The 21,918-nt window shown below is 46.2% G+C and overlaps 1 protein-coding gene and 2 non-coding genes across 3 annotated transcripts in view; all 3 read left to right on the top strand.

The window, feature by feature from the left end:
- Nucleotides 1-21,918, top strand: part of QARS1 (glutaminyl-tRNA synthetase 1) — a 242,690-nt gene that overhangs the window by 159,935 nt on the left and 60,837 nt on the right. The window contains exon 12 of the mRNA XM_086939337.1: nucleotides 8,065-8,143. Coding sequence (XP_086795463.1) covers nucleotides 8,065-8,143 — 79 coding nt within the window. The remainder of the gene's footprint in view (nucleotides 1-8,064; nucleotides 8,144-21,918) is intronic.
- LOC147693090 (small nucleolar RNA SNORA14) lies at nucleotides 7,732-7,863 on the top strand. Its single transcript, XR_015300266.1, has one exon. It is a non-coding gene; the product is annotated as a small nucleolar RNA SNORA14 (small nucleolar RNA).
- LOC147693089 (small nucleolar RNA SNORA14) lies at nucleotides 15,146-15,277 on the top strand. Its single transcript, XR_015300264.1, has one exon. It is a non-coding gene; the product is annotated as a small nucleolar RNA SNORA14 (small nucleolar RNA).

Below are 21,918 nucleotides of genomic sequence, written 5' to 3'. Positions count from 1 at the left end.
CTTAAAGAGGGTTCTAAATCTGATCCTAAACTGCTGTGTAGCCACGTAAGATCACTTTCCCGGATTCAGGAAACGTTTGGAAGCGTGTTTTAATAAACTGTTGTGATTTCACTCATCATCCTCCTCTAACTCTCAGCGGCATTCAACAGTCTCTCACCTTACCCTAATACGCAGACTCCATGACGCAGGGATCCAAGAGAAAGCCCTCGACTGGATTCGCTCCTTCCCCTCCGGCAGAACGCAGCGGGTCAGACTCCCCCTTTCCTCTTGGCCCCTACACCAACCACCTGCGGAGTCCCCCAGGGGTCCTCCCTAAGCCCTACGCTCTTCAACATCTACATGGCTCAGCTCACCCCTATCGTCCGAACCTACGAACTCAACATTGTCATACGCAGCTCATTCTCTCCCTATCCAACGAACCCAACAACGCCAGACAACTTTCGAGAAGATATGGAAGTCGTCGCCAAATGGAGGAAAAACCGCTGCCTACAACTAAACACCAACAAAACGGAAGTACTCCGCATGGGCCCAAACCCCAATGCCCGGAACAACTCCTGGTGGGCCCCCCCCCACCCTCGGAAGCCCGCCCTCTGCCACGGACCACACACGCAACCTAGGAATCATCCCAGACTCGGAGCTCAAAATGGACTGCCAAATCAACTCCGTCTCGTCCTCCTGCTTCCACACCCTCTGCATCCTACGTAAGACCTTCTAATGCATCCCCCACTCGAACACAAAGACTGTCACTCACACCCTGGTCACCAGCAGACTCGACTACGACAACGCACTCTATGCCAGAATAAAGCTAACCTTCACACGCAAGCTACAGAACATCCAAAACGCCGCCGCAAGACTGGTCCTCAACCTGCCAAGACACTGCCACATCTCCGAGCACCTGCGCACACTCCACTGGCTCCCCATCGAAGCTAGAGTCACCTTCAAGATGCTCACCCACGATCACAAGGCCCTCCATGACACCAGATCAGCATACCTGAACAGCCGACTCAAATTCCACACACCCCAAAGGACCCTACGATCAGCCCAACTCTCCTATGCTGTGGTCCCCCACACCAGAAAGACCAGATCGGGAGGCCGCTCCTTCTCTTTCCTCGCGGTCAAAGGCTAGAACGACCTTCCGCTCCACCTCAGACCGACCACATCGCTCCCCATCTTTGCAAGACACCTCAAAACCTTGCTCTTCGACAAACTCCCTCCTTGATGGACTGGAACCTGTGAACCGCCCTCTTCCCCCCCACCGCCTTGAGACCATTATGGGTGAGTAGTCTTTTTTTAAATACACCTTATTGATTGACTGATCAAGTCTGACTTGAATCAGGTGCTATGGTTTGGTCGTTTCAGCATATCCTATAAGAGGAGCAGGCATTGATCATTATTATAGCATGAAAAAACTGCAGATGCACAGTTCAGAGGGAAATGGCAAAGGTTTATCTGTATTTGTAGATGTTTTGGCTTAGAAAAATAAACTTAAACGTGTTTTAATTGAAGCTTTAGACTACGTTCTGTCATGCGCTTGAGTCTGCTGAATGCTCTTCCAGAATGTACCTCAAAGTAGCATAAGGAAATTATATGTGAAAGCGAGCACTCCAGACAGTGTTTGGGTGTGGCATGGCCCAAACATAATAGAGATAAGATTAGAGATCTGAGAACGCTTTAATATTTGTAATGGAAGTAGCCGCCAAATAAAAAGTTCAGTTGTCAAGCCCTGTTAATTCTTGGCCACTTGAAGGAAGTAAATAAGCTATTAGAGGTCGGGCTCTCCAATTAAGTAAAAAGAGGTGAGATGGGTCAGGGAAGTAATAGGCCTCAAAGTTTTAAAGCACAATGTGGAGAGGCCAATAACATTGGAGCATGACTTATTTTAACAGAATGTAGGTTTAACTTAACAATGGTTTAAAGTTCAGTGCCTCACTACCGTGGCATCAGATTCCTTGCGTTGGAGAATAATTTGGGGGAAGGAGGTCTTGAAAGTAAAAATAAAAGACTATCTTGCAGTCATTCCCTCATGTTAAATAATTAGACATGAACATTTAAGGTTTGGTGGACAACTGGTGACACGGAATCATACTCTCCATTTGGAAAGATGCAAAGTATAAAATGTACAGATGATTTCCTAATAAGTTGGCAGTAAAAAAAGTAATTAAAGTGATTGTCCCAGCACCAGAAACCACATCCACAGTAGAGCTACAAAAATGTTTTTCTGATGGATACTTCTACCCGCAGATTCCTCGTGTTAAGAATATTTCCCAAGTTCCAGACTGTATCCAGGAGTTTTCAAAGCAGTGCGCCTGCATACCACTAGGTGGTGCTGTGTGGCTCTCCATTGACTTGGTTCTGGCCCGGAAATGACACAGCTGAGCCGAAAAGAAGGACCACACCTGCTTGGCAACATCAGTTCCTTTCTTTCTGCTCCTTCAAATGCCAGTACGGACCTCAGCTCCGTTTTTTGTTGGGCTTCTGAATTTTTCAAAGTGATTTCCAGTGTCCAAGGGAACGGTGTCCCACCCTAAAACTGCTGTTATCAAGTCTTGCTGTGACTATCAGATGTTGGTGATGGACCTGCATGAGGAGTGCCTTACTTATTTGGGCTTGGGGCACAACTTCAAGTTGCATGATGAATATGCTCTCATGTACCCTAAGGCGTCTCAGGACTGTGTAACAAAGCTGTACATCGACGAACAACCTAAAGAAGTCACAGACCTCGCTAAGTTCCGCTTCAAGTCATGGGCGCCGACCTGTTCCAGGGGTCGTTCCCTCGTCGGGTCTTTTGGGGTCGAAGTCCTCCAAGTCCTCCAAGTCGAAGAGGGAATATTAAGAAGGTGAAGTGGGATTCAACCCCATCCCACCACTCTCTATCTAAAGCGAAGTCGTAGGGCCTCAAGGTGCCATTCTTTTTCTTTGAGGAGGCAGTCTCACATCTGATACCAGTGTGCCCGGGGTTCCCTGGGCCATCAGCTCTGCTTCTGTTTGAGGTCTTTAGGGAGGTCATGCTGCATATTGTTGTCACTCTTTCGGCTCCCTCTGCCCATCTTCAGGCCCGAAGGATCTGTAGGGGCCTCCAGTCAGGATACCGCTGCCAAATCCATCCTCTTTTAACTCGGAGTCTGTGGGTCACACCTCGTGTTCCGCACCGACTCCCAGGCTGTTTTCTGTACCAGCTCTAAGGCCTGTGATGGTCCCAATCATCGTCACCGGTACCAGATGGGAATCTATTGCAGGTTCCAGTGTTTGACCCTAAGCTGAATAAGTCTTGAACCGAGGACTCTCTCTTGTGCACCTTGTTCCCGCACAACCTTATTCAAACAATTCATTTCCACTCCCAGGGAGCCCTGCTCAGTGGCTCAGACAGCTCAGTACTGATTCTGGTCAGAGTTTGCCACTACACAGATGGCAATTGTGAGTATTGGGGTGATTTACCCCACCATTATGATGACATTTAATACATGGATTTAAAGGAGGACACTGGGCTTGATTCTTCCATTTATACTGGGCTGGTTTCCCACTTTTAGCTGCCAGCGGAAGCGAGTGCTTCCTTTGCTGCAGTAATCAGACGTCCTGGAACTACAGCTACCTGAGACAAACACCCCTACAATTCTGCAGCCTGGTCCAACTTCCTCTGAGCCCTTACTCCCATTCAACGAAACCGTAACGATCATTCTCATGGGCACTTGGCCGAAGCCTTACTGTTGCCCACCGGTGAACCTGCAGGTGGGAAGGTGCAACTGGCCGGCACCTCACCACCCTCCTTTTTCTCCGCAGCATATTACTTTTGAGAGTTTAGTGGTCAAAGCGTCTACCAGCTGAGTGAATTCTAATAGTTTCCCAACAACCTCCCTGGACAGGGAGTCTAAAAGGATTGAGATGTTTGGGAAACGTCTGTTCTCTTCGACCAGCCTAACCCTGTGGTCAGTCACTGCAGTTTTCCTACTGGGCCGCTCCTTGCTGGCAGTCCTGGAAGAGCTCAGGTCCTCCTTGGCTCAAGCTATTCGGCATGGTCTTGATGCTACCAAATATGTGATTCAGAATGGTCCGGGCACTTTCCTTGCTTGGGACAAGCAGCCGACACCCAGCAGTGTGTGCTCCATTGCCATGCATAGTTTCGATCCACAGGTTTTGCTGGAGCTGTGCAAGCATCCCCTATTGACTTGCCTTTTATTGCCTCCGGCCCGTTTGGCAAAACAGCTGATTTTGTCCTGGATTGCTTCACGGAAAGTTACGACAGCAATTATTTTGGCCTTTTCCACCCCTACCTCACTGTTTCTCATCAGTTCTGGTCCTGATGTGGTTACTTCGAAAGTTTGGTGTACAGGTAATGACTGTCCCCTGACCCAGCTGCAGTCACCTCGACCCTTTTATAGTCTGGGATAAGGCAGGCAATGTGCAGGTCGCCCGAGCACCGATCTTCCCAGTCCCCTTCTCCTGTGACATTTGCCTCCAAGCTGCTTTCGTTTGCCCATACCGGTGCGCAACCACCTTGTTGGAGACCGAATCTGACCCGAACTCCCAGGGTAGCAATCCGTCACCTCTGATAAATGAGTCATCCAGAAGAGCGGTGTCCTTCCCTTTCTTTTCCACCCACCAGAGTTTCCTCCAGAAATGGGGGCGGTTGTTACTCCCACTTTTGCCATTTGATTGCCTTCCTGTGGAATGCAAAATTAAAAATGCTCACACTGGCCCAGGTTCTTTCTGCACTGGTCCGAGTGACTAGATGGTGGCCTTGGATCTGCAGAACATGTACTTTCATATACTCGTCCTAAGGTTCATTGTATGCCAGGAGCATTTTTAGTTTTCTGTACTTGCCCCTCTTCCTCACCAGCAGACCTTGGGTGTTCAAGACACTGATGGTGGTGGTTGCTGTCCATCTAAGGAGGTTGGGGTGTCTGTTTTCCCCTACTTTGATGAATGACTGTTACAGGCGGGCTCGCCGCAGTCAGTCGTAGACCTCCTCTGCACCAGGTGACCCTTATGTAAATGTAAATTCGTATTTGTTAAACACAAACTACTCCCCCTTATGGGTCTCAAGCGCTGGGAGCCTTTGTGGAAATTAGGTGAGCTATTGCCCAGAGTCACATGGTGCTATGCTGAGCTGCCACCGGAGCCGGGGATCAAACCGTGAATCCTGGCCGCTGCACCACACCTTGTTTGGGTTATCCTGAACCAAAGTCCGATTGGACTCCTTTGCAGAGGCTTTCTCTTATACGAGCTGTTTTGGACATGGTGCGGTTCCGTGCTTTTCCTCGGTTTCAACAAGTGCAGGACATTTGGGCTATGATCCCGATGTTTTAGCCTAGGTCCTGGCTCTTGCTGTGTGGAGCTATGACGCTTCTTGACCTCAGCTTCCCATTTTTTGACTACACCAGGTGTTGTATGCAGGCTCTGCAGTGGGATCTGATGTCCCAGTGGATCAGCACCAAGAAAACTTGTCCGAGGTCATCCAGATTTCAGAGGAGACTGCACAAGCTCTGCAGTGGGGGCTGCTTGACAGCAAAATAGCCAGCAGCAGCCCCTCACCCAGAGCGGACAATTGTAATGGATGCATCACTGCTGGGTTGGATAGTTCGGCTGAAAGAGGTGCACATCAGGGGACTCTGGGCTCTACCAGAAAAGTGCCTCCATATCAGTGTGTTGGAGCTACCATTCCCTTGGCATTGAAGACCTTCCTACCCTCCATCAAGTGGTGGCTGGTACGGGTTCTAACAGATAACACCACCGCCCTGTGGTACTGCAACACGGAGGTTTGAGTGGGATCCTGGGTATTGTGCCACGAAGATCTATGCCTGTGGAGGTGGGTTGAACAGTACGGGTACATAGAATGCCCGGGCCGGTGGTACCTGGCAGATCATGAATGGCAGCTACACCTGCCTGGTCTTCAGACAATGGAGAGTACCTTTGGTAGATCTTTTCACCATCTCTGAGAACACGCAGTTTCTAAACTTTGGCGCGTTTGAGTTCTTGCAAAGGTTCTCTGTAGGAGCGACGTTTAGATTGGCGTGAGTCATGGATTCCTGTACGACTTCTTGCTCTGCCTCTCCTGCCAAGAGTTCTGAGGATCAGGAACAACTGGTTCCAAGTCGTCCTAGTGGCCCAGGATTGGGCCAGAGAGTGTGGTACCCGAAGCTTCTGAGCACGTACATATGCCCTCCAATTGGGCAACCACTCCAGAAAGATCTTCTGTCGCATCGGCAGGATAGGGTTCTCTATCTGAACCTGTGTAATCTATACCTCCAGGGATTGGGATTGAGTGACTGCGTTTTACCTGCCTACCGAAGTTATTGGTGTCCTTCTGGCTTCCAGACACCCTTCCAAAAAGCCTATTTATGCCAGGGACGGGACAAGTTTTTGGTTTGACGTAGCACCCACTGGGCATACCCTCTGCCAGCCAAGTTGTCAGACATTTTGTTGTTTTGTCTTTGGCCCTGTAAGGCCTTCTGGTGGGCACAATGAAAGGTTCATTTTCTACCCTTTTGGCTTTACTGCATTTACTGGACCAACTGTTCTTGCTCAAAGCTCCTTTTGTGATGATGTTTATTGAAGGTTAACACATGTTCCTCCCATACCATTTATGATGCAAAGTGCGACCTTAATTTGGTTCTGACTTCTCATGTGTATGCCCGTCAAGCCAATGCACAGCTGGTCGTTGTCTTTTAACACTAAAGAGACTTCCTCATCGCAATCCCTTCAGCTTGACACACGAGTAAGCTACAAGCTTTCTCCATGCAACTGCCCTACACCACCTTTTTACCAGCCAAACTGGTGCTGAGGGCCAGGGTGGCCTTCTTGCCGAGAGTAGTGACTCCTTTTCACATGAGTAATTCTTCATCCTCCCAACATTCTTTGCCCATCTTGAACCCCCTGAAGAGAAAAAGCAACTCAATCGCCTGAACCCCAAAAGAGCTTAAAGCTTTTACATCGAATGCGCCAAAGACCATCTTTCACTATCACCTTTTTGTGGGGTCTCTGGGACAAAGAAAGATAAAGCTGTGCACATAAGGACTTTGTCAAGCTGGAAAGTCCTTTGCCTGAAGATCTACTACACATTAGCCAAAAATCTGTCAAGCTGCGACTTTGGCGTGAGTACACACGTTCACAAAGCACTACTTCTTGACCGCCAGGTTCGATGGAAAGGGCATTTCGTCTGTTTCTTCCTGCAGGACGTTTAGGTCTGAGTCCACTCCATAGACCCTAAATTTCGGGAAGTAATGCTTTGGTATCAATTCTAAAGGTGATGAATCTGTGGTTGGAAGTATCCATCAGAAGATGGAGTTACTTGCCTAGGGTAACTTTGTGGTAGGTGCTTTAACTTCACATTCCTCGCTGCCCTTCCACCTCCACATCTAAAAATGTCGTTAATGAGAGATTTGGTACCTCTAATTTCTTTATGCTCCGAGGGCATAGAAAGTGCCAAGGAAGCCATGCACGGGTGGCCTTATATGCAGATTTGCTCCGTGATTCCAGGATGAAACAAAGTTGACGCAGAGGCGCACGGCGCCACCTGTTGTGCTGCAGGACTATTGCTATGAAAACGTAAGGTGAAGAATTTGATTATAAGGAGGATCCACCGGTAAAAGGTGTTACTTTTCCTTGTGGTTTGTGGAAAAATAAATGGACTGTGAGGCATTGTCTTGTGGTATTAATATTAATGAGGTATTAGTGGGGCATGCTGTGGGGTGCACAGAATGTTTGGATTCCTTTCGCTTTCTGTTGGAACCTGGGGCGCATTCCTAAAACCCCTCTGCGGTCACCTCTCCATGGCTGTAGAGACAAGAAGGAATGCCAGAGCAAACTAGCGAGACTTCCAAAGTGCAGAAACATGTTTTTCTGACCTATTTCACCTCTCGCACAGTCCTCCTAAAGGGCTACCTTAATAGTGTGTAATGAATTCCTCTATGCGTTAACCACACCTATCTGATTACCAGAGCAAAACAGAAAAACTCTTCATTGATTTAATTTTACATGTCTCATTTTCACAAGTTCTGCAAAAATTGCTGAAGGCTTAAAAATGAAAAACATTTACCTTTAATTTACTTTTCTATCCTCTACTCCCAGGTTACCAGCCTTATTCAGTGACGCATGCTTCAGACAATTTTGACCAGCTGTATGAGTGGGCAGTGGAGCTCATTAAAAGGTCAGTGGACGTTCTAATTTCTAATTCCACATTTATTTGTAGACCAGCATCAGTTTTGTGATCCCGAACTAAGCTTCCTCAAGCTCCAAACTAAGACCAGGCCTTGTGTTCTGCCATCCTGATTTCTAAGTAAATACGGGCCGACATTGGGGCGTGTCACTTGCCTACACTGATTCTCCCACATCTGTGCAGATAATGAATTCATTGAGGCTCGGAGGAACTTGACAAGAAGTTTCTAGTGACTTAATTTCATACTGTGGAGTCAGGAAACTGATTTGAAATCCTCACATAAATCAATAAATCTGCCAATATCATAGAAGAAAAATAGGTTGTGTTATCTAAGTGATGCCTCTCTGGGCTCCATTAAAGTTATGAGTGAAATGACGTATTGGTTACCCTGCCCCTTAGATTACCGATAGCGCGGGGCTCTTTAACTTCAGGTTGTAGGAATAGTGCTATGTTCTTAGTTTTTCCCATAGTCCCCTCGTGAAATGCGAAACTACCACGGTTATTGGAGTTGCCACACCCGCTTGCTGCAGTAATCGCCCGTTTCTGAAGGATACTTTTACCTCGCCCCTTAAACTTTTTCTAGGTGGCAGACCAGACTGAGGAAAGTTTAAATGGCTCTCCCACGCTGACCGAAGGTGCCAAGGCTTCAATCTGACTTCAGTTTGACATCCCTGGATGTGACATAACCGAGCAGTGTATGGTGCCACCACGGCAGCTTGACTGTGGTTTATTTTTATTTTCATGCGCTTCAACCCGTATTGGGATTTTCTCCACAATCCAAAACTATTTATAAAGTACCATCCCTGAGGACTATACCACTGAAGATGTCAGGTGGCGCTAGGTGCCACTCTTGCCATTCCAGGGACTCCTTCGGTGTCATTCAACGCTTGCACTTGGAGTTTAGATACTATGCACATCTCTGGGACTGCCGTCGAGGACCATGGCTCCTTGTTACGTGTCCATGGTTTGCAATCTGCATTGGTACCTATTAAGAGCCTTTTCCCAGGATGGGTATGGTGCAGCAGATTCTCTTCGGAAGAGGCCATCTTGATCTAAGTTCAGATCCTACTGAGCACATGACTTGTCTTGACCTCGACTTTGGATCTGATCATGGGATAGGTCTACCAACCAGCATCTTGGCTCTCTGATGTAGACCTTATCTTTGTAGCAGTGCATACTTTGGTGGATATAAGCTGACATTAGTGCATTGAACTTCTCCGTTTAGCACTATTGGATTTGAATTTGAATTTAAAAACATTTGTACAGCGCTCGTTTACCCAGCGATTTCAACCTTTCTAGTTCCTGGCGCTTTCCTGGCGCTAACCCCGCTGACCTGCCGACTTTCATCCAAACTTAGCCCCTTAGGCTCTGTCCTCCTCCAGCTTCCTCTGGTACTCCATTGGGTTCCAAGATTCCAGCATCTTTCTCAGCCCGCCTCTGCTGGAGGACCCTCCTCCGATGCAAGTTGACTTTGCTAACAAGCAGAACATCACTTTGGCAGCTGTTGTGGCACCAAAGTCCTAGCCGACTGCTTCAGCGTTGACACTGATGCTGCATGTAGCTTGTATCCGGCTTCAGTCTCCTGTCCTATGGGGCGCCCTTCACTGATGCTCTTGCAGTCCTTGATCATGCCTCAGTTGAGTGTTTTGCTGCCCAAAGGTACAGGTAGAGATAGACTCTGAAATTTTGTCTGAATTGGTTCCCAAACCCTTCATGCTTTCAGCACTTTTGTTTGTTAATCATGATGAACCCCCTTTAGTCCCTTCTGTGGACCTTATATCTTTAAGGAAAGAGTTACCCAAGCCGGCGGGGGTTAAAACCAGCATTCTGATTGACTTGTTTTGGATGTGTTGTTGTGTGTCACAACCTCTGAGATGTGTTTGAGTATGTCAGTTGGCAGTAGGTCAACTTGTTTACAAGCCGTGCCCTTTGAGGTGACCTCATGGTTCCCGGCAGTGTAGTGAGACCTCTTCTTTTTAATTTCTCATCCAATTACAGTGGGCCTAGGACTTCAGGCTTCCAGTTTTACAGATGTTGGCACTTTTTTCTTTCCCTATCCTCCCAAGCTTGACAGTGAGTGTTTATGGACGGAATTGATGGGGAAGAAAATGTATCCCTCATGGAACCTGCTGTTGCGCCTGGAACGCCATGTGTTTTCTGGTGCATTACACTCTGTGGAATAATGTGAGACCACTGAAATGGTTAATGGGTGGGTTTTATTTTGGGGGGGGGGGGGGGGTGCCTGGAGGGGATGAGTTGGTAGCTTGTTACTTAATTACAGTCTTGACATGGGGGAATCATGAGTCCTTTGTACGCACGCTTGGTTCGGATCCTTGGGCCTTCATGGAGAGGCTCAAGCCAATGTGCTGATCAAAGCCGTTGAAGATTCTTGCCTCTTTAACAAGCAGGCTTCCCCGACTGTAGAGAATGCGGTCAAGAGCTGATGATGCCCTGAATGGTTGGCCTACCTTCTGTGTTAAACATACGCATGAAGGTCATGGTCGGAAAGGTGGTTTTTGGAGCCTTCGACCCTACTGGTGTCACCAATCCTCCCTTTCTGGTAGCCAGCGACACTTGTCCTTCCGTAGCTGTAGAGGGCATGGTTTATTTGTAGAGCACAGAGACCAGACGCTGTAGTTGTCATCATAGACATCCCTGGCTTCACTGGTCAGACCATGTTGATCGTCTCCTTTAGCAGTAGGCTGTGCTAATAAAAACATCCTTGTGAACAGACCTGCTGGGGCTGAGTCTATGCCAAGATTTTCTTTCCCCCACTGCGAGACCCACTTGTTGTACTGTGTGCCTTTTGGTCCCATGATACGCAGTTCCAGACTGAGGAGCCTGAATGTAGTTCTTCTGTAAGGAAGGACATCCTTCTACAAGAATATCAAATGCTCTCAGAATCTGACTTGTGCTCAAACGTGTTGGGCCTTGAGGCTGCATGTTTCGCAGTCCTCCATTTTATCCATATTTCCAGACCATATTTTGATTACACAGTGGCTAATAGTTTGTCTTGCTAGTCTTCTACACTTTGAGGTGCGGAGGTGCTTTGCCCCTGTCCTAGCTTTGAATCTTAGGAGCGTGCTATTGTAATCACATTATTAATCCGACATACCAGATATTTGAACCGGCTAATTCAGCCTCTTCGGTTCCAGTGCTCTGCCTCTTGTGTTGTGAGGCAGAAGTGAAATCGTTTGGTTCACGGTTGTTGATTTTATTGAGTTATTGGTGCTTAGGTGCATGCTTCTTGTTCATGTCAGTGAGTTTGATTAGATCATTGCATCTGCTGCTGCTTCAGATAAAGAGTTGGTCAGATCGGGTGATAACTTGCCGACCTGTAGTAGGGGAATTCATATTATTGCCATGCCAAATATCTGCTGGTTAGAGTTCAATTCAGTCTTTTTTGGCACTTAACGCTCTCTTTTGCACGATATTGACTAGGTAACTTACAGGGGTTTATATTGTCTGCATGGTCCTGGTTTCGGTCAATAAAGTTTTGTTTCTGTTCGAGTCTGAATTGAAAATGTTGTCTAGGAGTGCACGTACAACATTTGTAATCCATGGCTACTTCTGTAGTGTTAGTTTGTCTCTTTAGACTCGTCTGCGGTATGGGCTTAGCATTCGTGGGAGGAGTGACCACTGGCTCTGTGACCAGGTGGGCCAGGTGGTGTTGGAGGACATGAAGCCCCTTTAAGTAGGAAAAGGTTCTTTTTGGGCTCATTTAGGCTCATGTGTAGTGGGTTTCATCTTTTGGCCTTACAGATGGGGTGTCACCTATAAGCTGATACCTACTTGCACGCCTTTTTCGGGCTAGCATCTGATTTATGCTGTTTGGGGTTCCTATGCCCTTCAGTTCTGTCATCCCCTTTTGGGCCTTGGTAGAGCTGGAAGTACTTTGCTGGGGGAGAGTAGTTGTTTGATGTTGGACCCTTCTGTGTAGCATTGTGTTTCTTGGCTGTTATTGCATTGGCAAGGGGTGCGAAAGTCCCTGAATCATGGCTTGGGGGGGAGATCCTCCCCATTCATAAGAAGGGTGACCGTTCAGTAACGGCAAATTACCGACCCATAAGCCTCATTGATGCTCTACAAAAGATTGTGGCCCGCCTTCTTTTAGGTAGGATCCAGACCTGGATTTCTGACCATGATGTTTTAAGTCCTCTCCAGGCGGGTTTTCGGCAACATATGGGGACCTTAGAGCAAGTTTTTAGATTTATGTTAATATATTGGAAGGTGGTCCTTCTTGGGGGAGGCCTGTTGTTCGCGGCATTCGTGGACCTCAGGTCAGCCTTCGACCTTGTACCCAGGATCAAGCTCTGGGAAGTTTTGCTGGATCTAGGCATGCCCAAAGAGCTGGTGGTGCTGCTGATCAATTTGCACACAAATACCTATGCCAAAGTAAGATGGGGTGGTCCAGGGGAAGTCACTGATAGTTTTAAAGTAGCTAAGGGGGTTAGACAAGGGTGCGTGTTGGCCCCCACCCTTTTTTCTTTGTTTATTAATGGGGTGACCAAGTATTTTTCTAACTACCCAACGGATGCACCCACCCTTGCTGGAAGGAAAATTCCCCTCCTCATGTTCGCGGACGACACGCTTATTATTTCTAAAACGAGGCAGGGATTGCAGTCCGCCCTGGCCCGTTTTGAGTGTTTCTGCAGCGAGCACGAGTTAGAGGTGAATGTCAGTAAGACCAAATTCATGGTTCTGCGAGGCCCCAAGGCTGTGAAGGCCAAGGTGTCAATGAGCGGCGCCATTTTGGATCAAACGGAGGTTTTTACATACCTGGGTGTCACATTAAGTGAGAATTTGAGCTGGAAACCTCAAATGGATCTTATGACCCTGAAACACGCGCAACTTGGGGGAGCCTTATTGAAGGAGTATGCAAAATCTCTCACCAAACCCATGGCACCGTTGGTTAAAATTTATGGTTCCAAGGTAATTCCTGCAACTATCTACGGTGCCGAACTGTGGGGGTATAGTGATTTATCCTCTTTGAGGGTGGCTCAGAATAGGTTCCTGAGAATGGCAACTGGTCTCCCACAATCGACACCCTGCTTACCCCTGCAGCTTGACCTAGGTGTCAAATGCATAGAGGATGAGGTACGGTATAGACCACTGGCGTTTTGGCGGCGCCTGTGGACTACACCTGAATTATCCTTGTTCGCTGAGGCCATTGACGATGTGAGGGGTCTTGAAGGGTCTCACAGGGTACCCTGGTTCAGTCACCTCAGGAGGCTCTTGAAAAATCTAAATTTGGAGGCATTATGGGTTGATCCAGCACGCGCGACCTTTCCCTCAAAGAAGGCCCTCAAAGATATTTACTGGCATTGGATTACTGAGAGGAGATCCGCTATGGTTGATGGTCCTACCATGACACTGGAATTTCTGGTTGTAAAAGATGTCCCTAAATATGAAGCTTATTGGGACTTAATCACCAAGCCAAAGGATCGCAAACTGTACCACCAACTACGAGTAGGCTCGTTACCTGTGCGGGGGCTTACGCACTCTTGGACTACTGGTGGTAGTGATAAGTGCCCCTTCTGTGTAACAGCAGTGGAAAATATTGAACATCTTTTTTTCTGCTGCCCTATGTATTTGTTACCCAGGAAAGTTTGGCTTTTACCAGTCTGTCGGTTACTAGGCACCAGCTCTGCTCTTGCAGCGTTTAGGATTCTTAAAACTGATACTTCCCCCTCCATCGCTATTGGTGTAGCAAAATTTGTGAGTTGGGCGTGGTCAATCCGAACCCGTAACCTTGGCAAATGACGTTTTTTATTATATAGTTTTTATGACTATTTGTTTAAAGTAGCACTGTTATTATGTAGCAAGGGGTCTTCTCGTTCATCAATGTTTAAAAATTTAATACTTTTCTTAACTTGTTTTTAAATGTAATGTATTTATTATCTTATATGCAAAATGAATCGTTTTTAAATATATATGTATTTGTCTTTTATGATGTGAATCGAATAAAGACCTCTTGACTGACTGTTATTGGTTGGTGTCCCACCTATTTTTACCAAATCGTTGATCGGGGATGTTGCACATTCGCCTTTTTCCACTGCCGGGAGGAAAGGTGCAGGTTGGCTACTAGTCCCCGGGTGTTAAGCAAGCCATAGCTGGAGTTGTGGCATTTCCATCAGCATGGCACATTGAGGTTTTATGGTCTGATTGCCCTGCCCGGACCGCTGTGTTTTCATAAAGAAAAAAGATAGATATTTATTGCAACTTCCATCTGAAATTAAGGGTCAGGTGTTAAAAGTCTGGGTCTTTTCTTGGGATGTTATTAGAACATCTTGTCACTTTGAGGATTATTAGATGTCTTGTCACTGAGCTTTTAATCTCAGCTCAGTCTCACATGGATGGCTCCATTCATGGATTCACTTGGCACTGTTTGTCATTCCTTTGGTATGTAGTCCAGATGTATAAATCTTCAGGCAGTAGTATCCATCAGAATTTATTTTTACTATTGGTAACAATGTTTTTGGTGAATATTCTTTTTTTCAGATTCCTTGACTCCTGTTCTGAGGAGTGTTATTTTATACTTAGTTCGGTTAAAGGTTTTTTTTTTTTGCACTGCTTTTCATTTGTGCCCTTCATCAGTCTCGTCTTTGCCTTGAAGGGAACTGATATCAGAGTGTAAAGATCATGCCATATGTAGTTCTGTCACAATCCAGAAGGTACCGGAGCCGTGTTGACATTGTGCCAACACCTGCTGGCACTGGAGGGCTATTTTGAGTTTTCCAGATCCAATTTGGTACCTGGATGAGAGGTGAGCAGTTTGCTATGGTACCCCCAGAAACCTCTATAGCGAAAGTAAGTAACTTCTTCTCAGCCTATACACTACCAAACTTTTCATTCACTTATTTGGCTTGAAACTGTTTCCATTCTAATCTGGAACTGCCTGGACCTTAAAATGGGGGTAGAGCGGTCCGGGGCAGATAGCTACCAGAGTTCACTGTTAGTTGCTCTGTATAGATTTTTCCTTTGCAGCTTGATTCGCATTCCTAAAACCCCTCTGCTGTCTCCTCTGTGGCTGCAGAGACAAGACTGGATGCTAGAGCAGAGCAGTGAGACCTCCACAGTGCAGACACCGATGTGTTTCTGTGCTATTTCACTTCTTGCACAGTTTTCCTTTTTTAATGTTTATGAATAAGTGCCTTAATGTTAGACGTTAGTACGAGCTTAGGGAATGGAATCTCAAAAGTATGCCTCACCGCACTATGAAATCTTGCAGGAGCTATTGGACTGGAGCTTGAGATATAAAAATAGTAATGTTATAGTTGGGTGAATATGTCAGTGACAACATAACCGTTTTGAAATAGAAAAACACAGAAGTTTACCAGTTCTAGTTTGCAGAGCTAAATATAACTTGCACCCCAGCCATGCACTGCTTATGACCTGAAATATTAATTCACTCATGACCAGTTCTATGACCTCATATGACATCACTGATGAGCTCTCAAATGACATAATTAATGACCTCACTGATGACATCATCCAATGAGTCAGTTTGTTTTATAGTTTACATAGTGGCAGGTAGCTGCCATAATGCTTTTCCACCAAATTGTTTACAGCCGGTGTCCATAAAATGGGTGTGTTTACAAAACACTTGTGCTCCTATTGCTTCATAGGGGTGTAGAGATCTTGAATACGTTAAGTGTTTGCATTGGAGTAACCCTGTGTGCAGGTGACAGTTGACAACTTGTGTCCAGCATGTTCCACTTAAGTTTTTAGCCTCGCAGAAAAAGTTTCCAGCAGTTCAAAGATTCTACGACCTACATACTAAGTATTGTAAGTAGTCTTGGTTTAACAGACCGAATCATCTCCGTATTACAATTTTTACATAACAGACTGTATGTACCACCTATGTACATGTGCTTGTTTAGCTTCACAAGATGAGCTATCTGTAAAGTTTTCACCACAGTATGCAGGCTGCAGACGGTATAATCGTTGGCACCTTCAGACCGTGCTTATTTTAAGTGAATAGTCTCTCTTTAGACAAGTTTTGCAAAGAGTGTATACTGTTCTTGGTAGATACTTTTTAATACTGTTGTGTATTTCTTCTGAGAGTTTCCCTGTCTACAAACCGTGTGGTGCTAAGTAAATCTCTGTAGAGTAAACCGTATTAACAGTAGACACTTTTATACGTCTATCCACTTCATGTCTCAATGTAGGTTCAGAGTGGTGAACTCTTGATTTTTTTTAAGTGATGGCTTTCTCTTAGGTTGTCCCAGATCTACCCTACGTAGTTGGTGGGCAGCCATCAGAGCATGGAGGTTTCACCAAAAGCGGCCTCATCTTTTCTTCTTACTCTGGACTGGGTGCGCTTGTTTTTTCCACTTTCTCTCTCCCGGACAAGAGACCTTGTGGAATTCCTTAGGTCTTCACAGAACACTTTCTATTTACTTGGAATGAAGTGCTGCAGTCCTTAAAGTGGATTTTCTGTTTCTCTTGTGCTTTAGCTGACATAGGCCAGCGTTCTTCTATTCCCACAGGAGGTGATGATGTAGGAGGCCGATCTCTGTTGCTTATGTGAAAGCAGATGTCCATCTTGTATTCAAAGTCACTCTGCTACAGGTATTGCACCTACCTGGCGGCTGTTAAGGGGGCTTCCCTTATGTAAGTTTGGACATCCAGCTTCTGGAGTCTCTACTCCTGGGATTATTTCTCATTACAAGTTACATATGGAGTGGCAATAGTTTCTTCTTCTTTTGATACACCAGTATTAAATGTATTCCAGTAAGATAATCGGTCATATTTTGGTTTATTAAATTGTCACTGGGTGTAGCAGAATCTGTGTTTGTATTTTCTTTATGTTTTGTATTAGTGTAGCACACCGCCTGGCCAGAAACTCTGGGATATTCCAGGATTTGAGTCCATCCGCCTGATGATGGTTGTCTCCAGATTCTCACAAGTAAAAAAACGTGATGTGTTTGTGGAGTGGGTTTATTGATTTTAGTTTTAAGGGGTGAAGATGTGGACTTCTCCATCAGTGGCTGCTCCTCCGCTAGGGCGGAGGAGCTTCACCCCACTGCTTAAAAGGAACAATAAAATGATAATGTATCATTATCATTTTATTAGGTCTCGCTGTCCAGCGAAAGACCTATTGTCGGCTGGCCAGGAATGTGAGACCGGGGATGTGCACGCGCAAGCCCTCGGAGATTTCACCTCGTGGGCGTGCACGCCCAGCCCGGCGCAGTGCACATCTCCTGTCCCACATTCACAGCAAGTCGCGCACACACAGCCGCACTCAGCATGCACAGACACATACACGCATGCACACGCACAGACACATACACGCATGCACACACATGCAGGCACACACACACACACAGGCACACACCCCGCCCCCTCCTTACCTCACCGGGCTCGCACCATCTGCACACGCCGGGCTTCTCATGGGAGCCCCGCAGAGCACTTGAGCTCCTCTGCCAGACCAGCACGAATCGAGGCTCTCCCCTTAGGCATGGGAGCCCCGCAGTGCTATCCTCTGGTCTTCACCCGGGCCCCCTCCTGGGACCCAGGACTTCAGCTGCCTCACTTCGCTTTCGCGCCGGGGCTCACTCCTCAGAACGAAACTTAGGAATGGCACCCATGCGCAGGCAGCCCACGCCCTCCCACTCCTCACAGCCCGGATACTGAGCTTGTTGTCAATAGTGGCCTTTCGTGTTCGCTGCGGTGGCTGCTGTCTCTTTTTTTGTTATTTATTTAATGCGTTTTGATATGGCGCGGACTTTATCCGAAAGTGTCAGAGCGCTTGTTTTTCCTTATGCCATCTGGAAGTTCGAGCACCCCTACTCCTCAAAGTTCATTCGATTCTTTATACATTTGTATTTTGACTTTTAGTAAAACGTATCTTCCGCCGAAGTGTTAAACTGCTTCTCAATGCCCTCACAGCAATCGTGATCGCGATTACACACTTTGCTCGCTTCTAAATCAACCTGTTTTGTTTTTTGATGACTGCCTCTGTCTACCCCGCCTCCACACAACCCCCACCCTTCCCCCGTCTACCTCTATCTTTACCCCTTGTCTGCTTCTTTTCTGCCATGTTTTTCGCTTTCTGCCGACCACTGGCTGGTCCTCCCTTATTTTCTCATCCTCCCGGGTTTCTCCTCTGTTGTGGGTGGTTCTGAGGGTGGCTTTGTTTCAATGTAGTGTAGCGTTCTAATCTAGGACCCTGATCGATACTGTGACCTTATGCCCCTATTCGGCTATAAATCCGTTTATTCCCTATATTGGCATAACCGTTCAAGTGCAATATTCAGAAACTCGTCTCTGGCCTCACATGAACAGAGCCACATTTCAGAATCGCTTTCTCTGACACTTCCTTTGCAACCAATTAGTGCAATGACATAGCAGAAGTTACTATCTAAGATTCCTAGATTAACACTCAGAGTTCTTCAACAAGATAAAAACTCAGCAACCTGGAAATCCCCGCTTGCTGTGTTTTGATTAGTAATAGAACTCTAATGAGCACTGATAGACGATCACTTCCTAGTGACATCTTTATTGACGTCTTATGTCCAAAAACGTACGTCAAACAAGGCACCTTTCAGGTATAAATATTACCAACGTTGCCTTAAGCAGAGGCTGATGTTGCTGCTGTCTCGCTGCTGCTGAAGTTGCTGTTATGCTGATGATACCATAGCTGTTATCGCTACTGCTATCGCTGCTAACTAGCGAACGATGGTGTGGTGAACTTAGGAGCTGAACAGCCGTCCCCCTGCAAGAGCTGAGCAGATGCAAGCTGCCCCTCCTCCTCCTCGACACGCTGAGAGAGACGCTGTCTTTTCTCCTGCAGAGAAATCCAGCTCCGGCTTTTCCGGCCTACCCTTGCGGGTGACTGGGATATCGACCCCCTGAAGGAGATACCAGACCTCCATCATTCTATTCCAGAGGTATGGTGTTGACTAAACCCTTAGAGAGAATTCTTGAAGCAAACCTTGGCAAAACCAACTTAACTTAAAGCTACTTACTTACTCCCCTCCCAAGTATTAGGCTTAGGTCAGGTACACTGGGGTAGGGGTAGTTAGAAGCACCAGTTGAGTATTTTAGCCTAATGTATATATGAATGTATATGTTTTATTCCTTTTAAACCATTGTATGGCTAAGAAACCATATCAATGCTTTTACAGTATTTCATAATACTTATCTTACTGTACGTACTTTTTATAATAACAAGTCTTGCAATTGTGGCAATACATTTCTCTTGTACGAGAAGAAAGACTGTTCAATAAATGTTACCCTTTATTGAAAACGCCCGTCTCTCTATTCTCTACATATTGTGAAATTAAACTGCACAACCACTGACTGACTAAAATAACTGTCTATTGTTTCACACGACCCTAGAGATTGACTCTTGATCTGAGGCGCAAAGTTGTCATGTTGCACGGTTGTTGGAAAGCTGAATCCCTTCTTGTCTGTACCAGGGAAGCTGATCACTTCCTATTCAGAGAAGAAAGTTTCCAGTGACCTCTGAGCTAGTTGGTAACACACCTCACCCAATTAAGTTTAGCATAGTCAGTGGAGGACTGGAAGATCCGCACTTCTACGTCGATACTACTGTTTATGTTATTCCAATGCGCAGGGCCTATTGGGAAAATAGGAACTACACTACATGATACGATATTTATTTTAGCGATTTTAGAGATGCGCGTAGTTTTCCAATTCTACAGTGCACTGTTTATCACCGATGAGAGGCGGAGTCGTCCCTTTCAGGGTGTGACTCCATCACTTGCTGGTCACACACAGATCTGGGAGGTATGCTCAGTGCCACTACGGCTTAACGCTTGCGCACAGTTGCGTGTTCTGTTGGTTAATAACCCTTGTTCCTCAGTGGAGAATTGATTGTATGCTTGCCTAGTGGCTTACCATGAATGTTAGCGTCATGCTGTTTTTTCTTCTTTCCGCCCACTACCTTCATTGAATCCCTTTGTATTCATCCTTTCCCTTTGCGTGCCTCCTCATGTCACCAGTGTCTTGGGGAGTTTGGGACAGGGTCAGTGGGCAGGAGGTAGTATCATGCGTGTACCTCTCCTCTACTACCATGTATCTGACCACACTATCCGCATTTCTACTAACACTCCCAGCTTTCATCTCCTACATTCTCCCCCTGCCTGACATGTCCTGGCAGCCTCACCCCTTGCAGTCCTTTGCGTGTTGTCTCTCCATTTTGCAGTGGGGCATAAAGCATATCTGCTTAAGCGCAACACACCAGCCCTTGTAACTTTACCTTGGGCCTCACCTGGGAGATTTCTTTAGTTCTAGGGTCCTACCAGGAGGTACTTTTGTTTTGCATATTGTAAAGCTTTGCAAAGGTACATTTTAGAACCAAGACAAGTACATTGAGAACTTTCATTTAGAAGAGATAATGTGTCTCGTCCTCATTTTTTTTGTTTTTAAGACCTCTATGCTGAATAGGGTTTTGTGGAATTTTCAAGATTTGTATTTGAGTAACTAAGCTAAAATTCAGGAAAAGTAAACGAAATTATGTGTAATGCAAAATTGTCATTTAACAAAGTTTTAGTGTGCAATGTGTCCTCACATCCATTTTGGACATAAAAGACGCATTTCACACTAAAATATAGTACAAAGAACACAAGCCTTTCAAACAGCCGCTCCTATTTTGGTCACTGGTGCTGTTCCTGAGTGCTCCTGCTAAATGTTTGCAGTAAAGGGTATATAGTTACGCAATTTGGCTTAATAGAGTAATTTCAGGAATTTTATCTAACCAGCATAACTCGAAATTACATGGGATTACTCTGGTGTAATGGAAATTTTGCCAAGGCCTAATTCTGAACGGCCTGGCAAAGCGTCAGAAAGGAAGAAGTGTCTGGTAATAGAATTACCAACACTTTTTTGTTCTCTCGAGCACTATGAACACTTTGCTCATTTACCAGTAATACTTATGATTTCCCGTTGATATGCATCGAAATGTCCATGGCAGATTTTTGCTACAATCGAAAGTTTGCAGTAATGACTGGCACACACAATGTAACCATATCCCCTGAATTTGCAGGCATATTTAACATAATTGCGGAAATAGTTGTTGTCAATGTCTGCACCAGATAGGTCCATTTTCGTTTTATTATCTGATAAGTTGATCATCCAGGCCTTTGTTTGTTGTTTTCCTCGATTCCCTGTTGTCTTTGCTTCCATTGTTCTGCTCTTGGAGTGGTTTCCTTCGACAGACCCCCTCCTTGATGGAATGGAACCTGCACCCCCCACCCCCACCCCTAGCGCCTTGAGACCCTCACGGGTGAGTAGTCGCGCTCTAACAAACTCCTGATTGATTGATTGATTCCTTTACAGATTGCGGTCAAACGAGGGATTCATCATTTGTGGGCCCCTACCTTACCAGTGGAATATCTTGTCCCAGGCGGACTCCTCATCGGGTGAAGTGTGCAAGTGATGTGTAACGCTACAGTACTGTCCCTTTGGAGATAGAGTGGGCTACTCTAGACAGCGCCTGTCTTTCCTTCTGAAAATTCAACACAGCTTTGGCAATGCTCATCGCTTTAGCTTTTGCACATGGAGAAGATGCTCATAAGCTTCAGTAATATACAGCACGTGGGCAGAAGTAGCACTGCGGCATCATATGGTGTGGGTGTCTACAGTCTGCTGCGACTGTTATTTCATTTAGAAGGGAAAGTGTGCGCTCTTGCACATGCTATACCTTTTAGAGCAGTGATACCCATAGTACGGCCCGGGGGCGCTTGCGGCCCTCTTGACTTTTACATGTGCCCCCCACTGGCTAACAGTAGCACGAG

This window comes from Lissotriton vulgaris, chromosome 9 (assembly GCF_964263255.1).
Source record: "Lissotriton vulgaris chromosome 9, aLisVul1.2, whole genome shotgun sequence".
Classification (NCBI taxonomy): domain Eukaryota; kingdom Metazoa; phylum Chordata; class Amphibia; order Caudata; family Salamandridae; genus Lissotriton; species Lissotriton vulgaris.
This window is presented reverse-complemented; position numbering and strand designations above follow the sequence as displayed.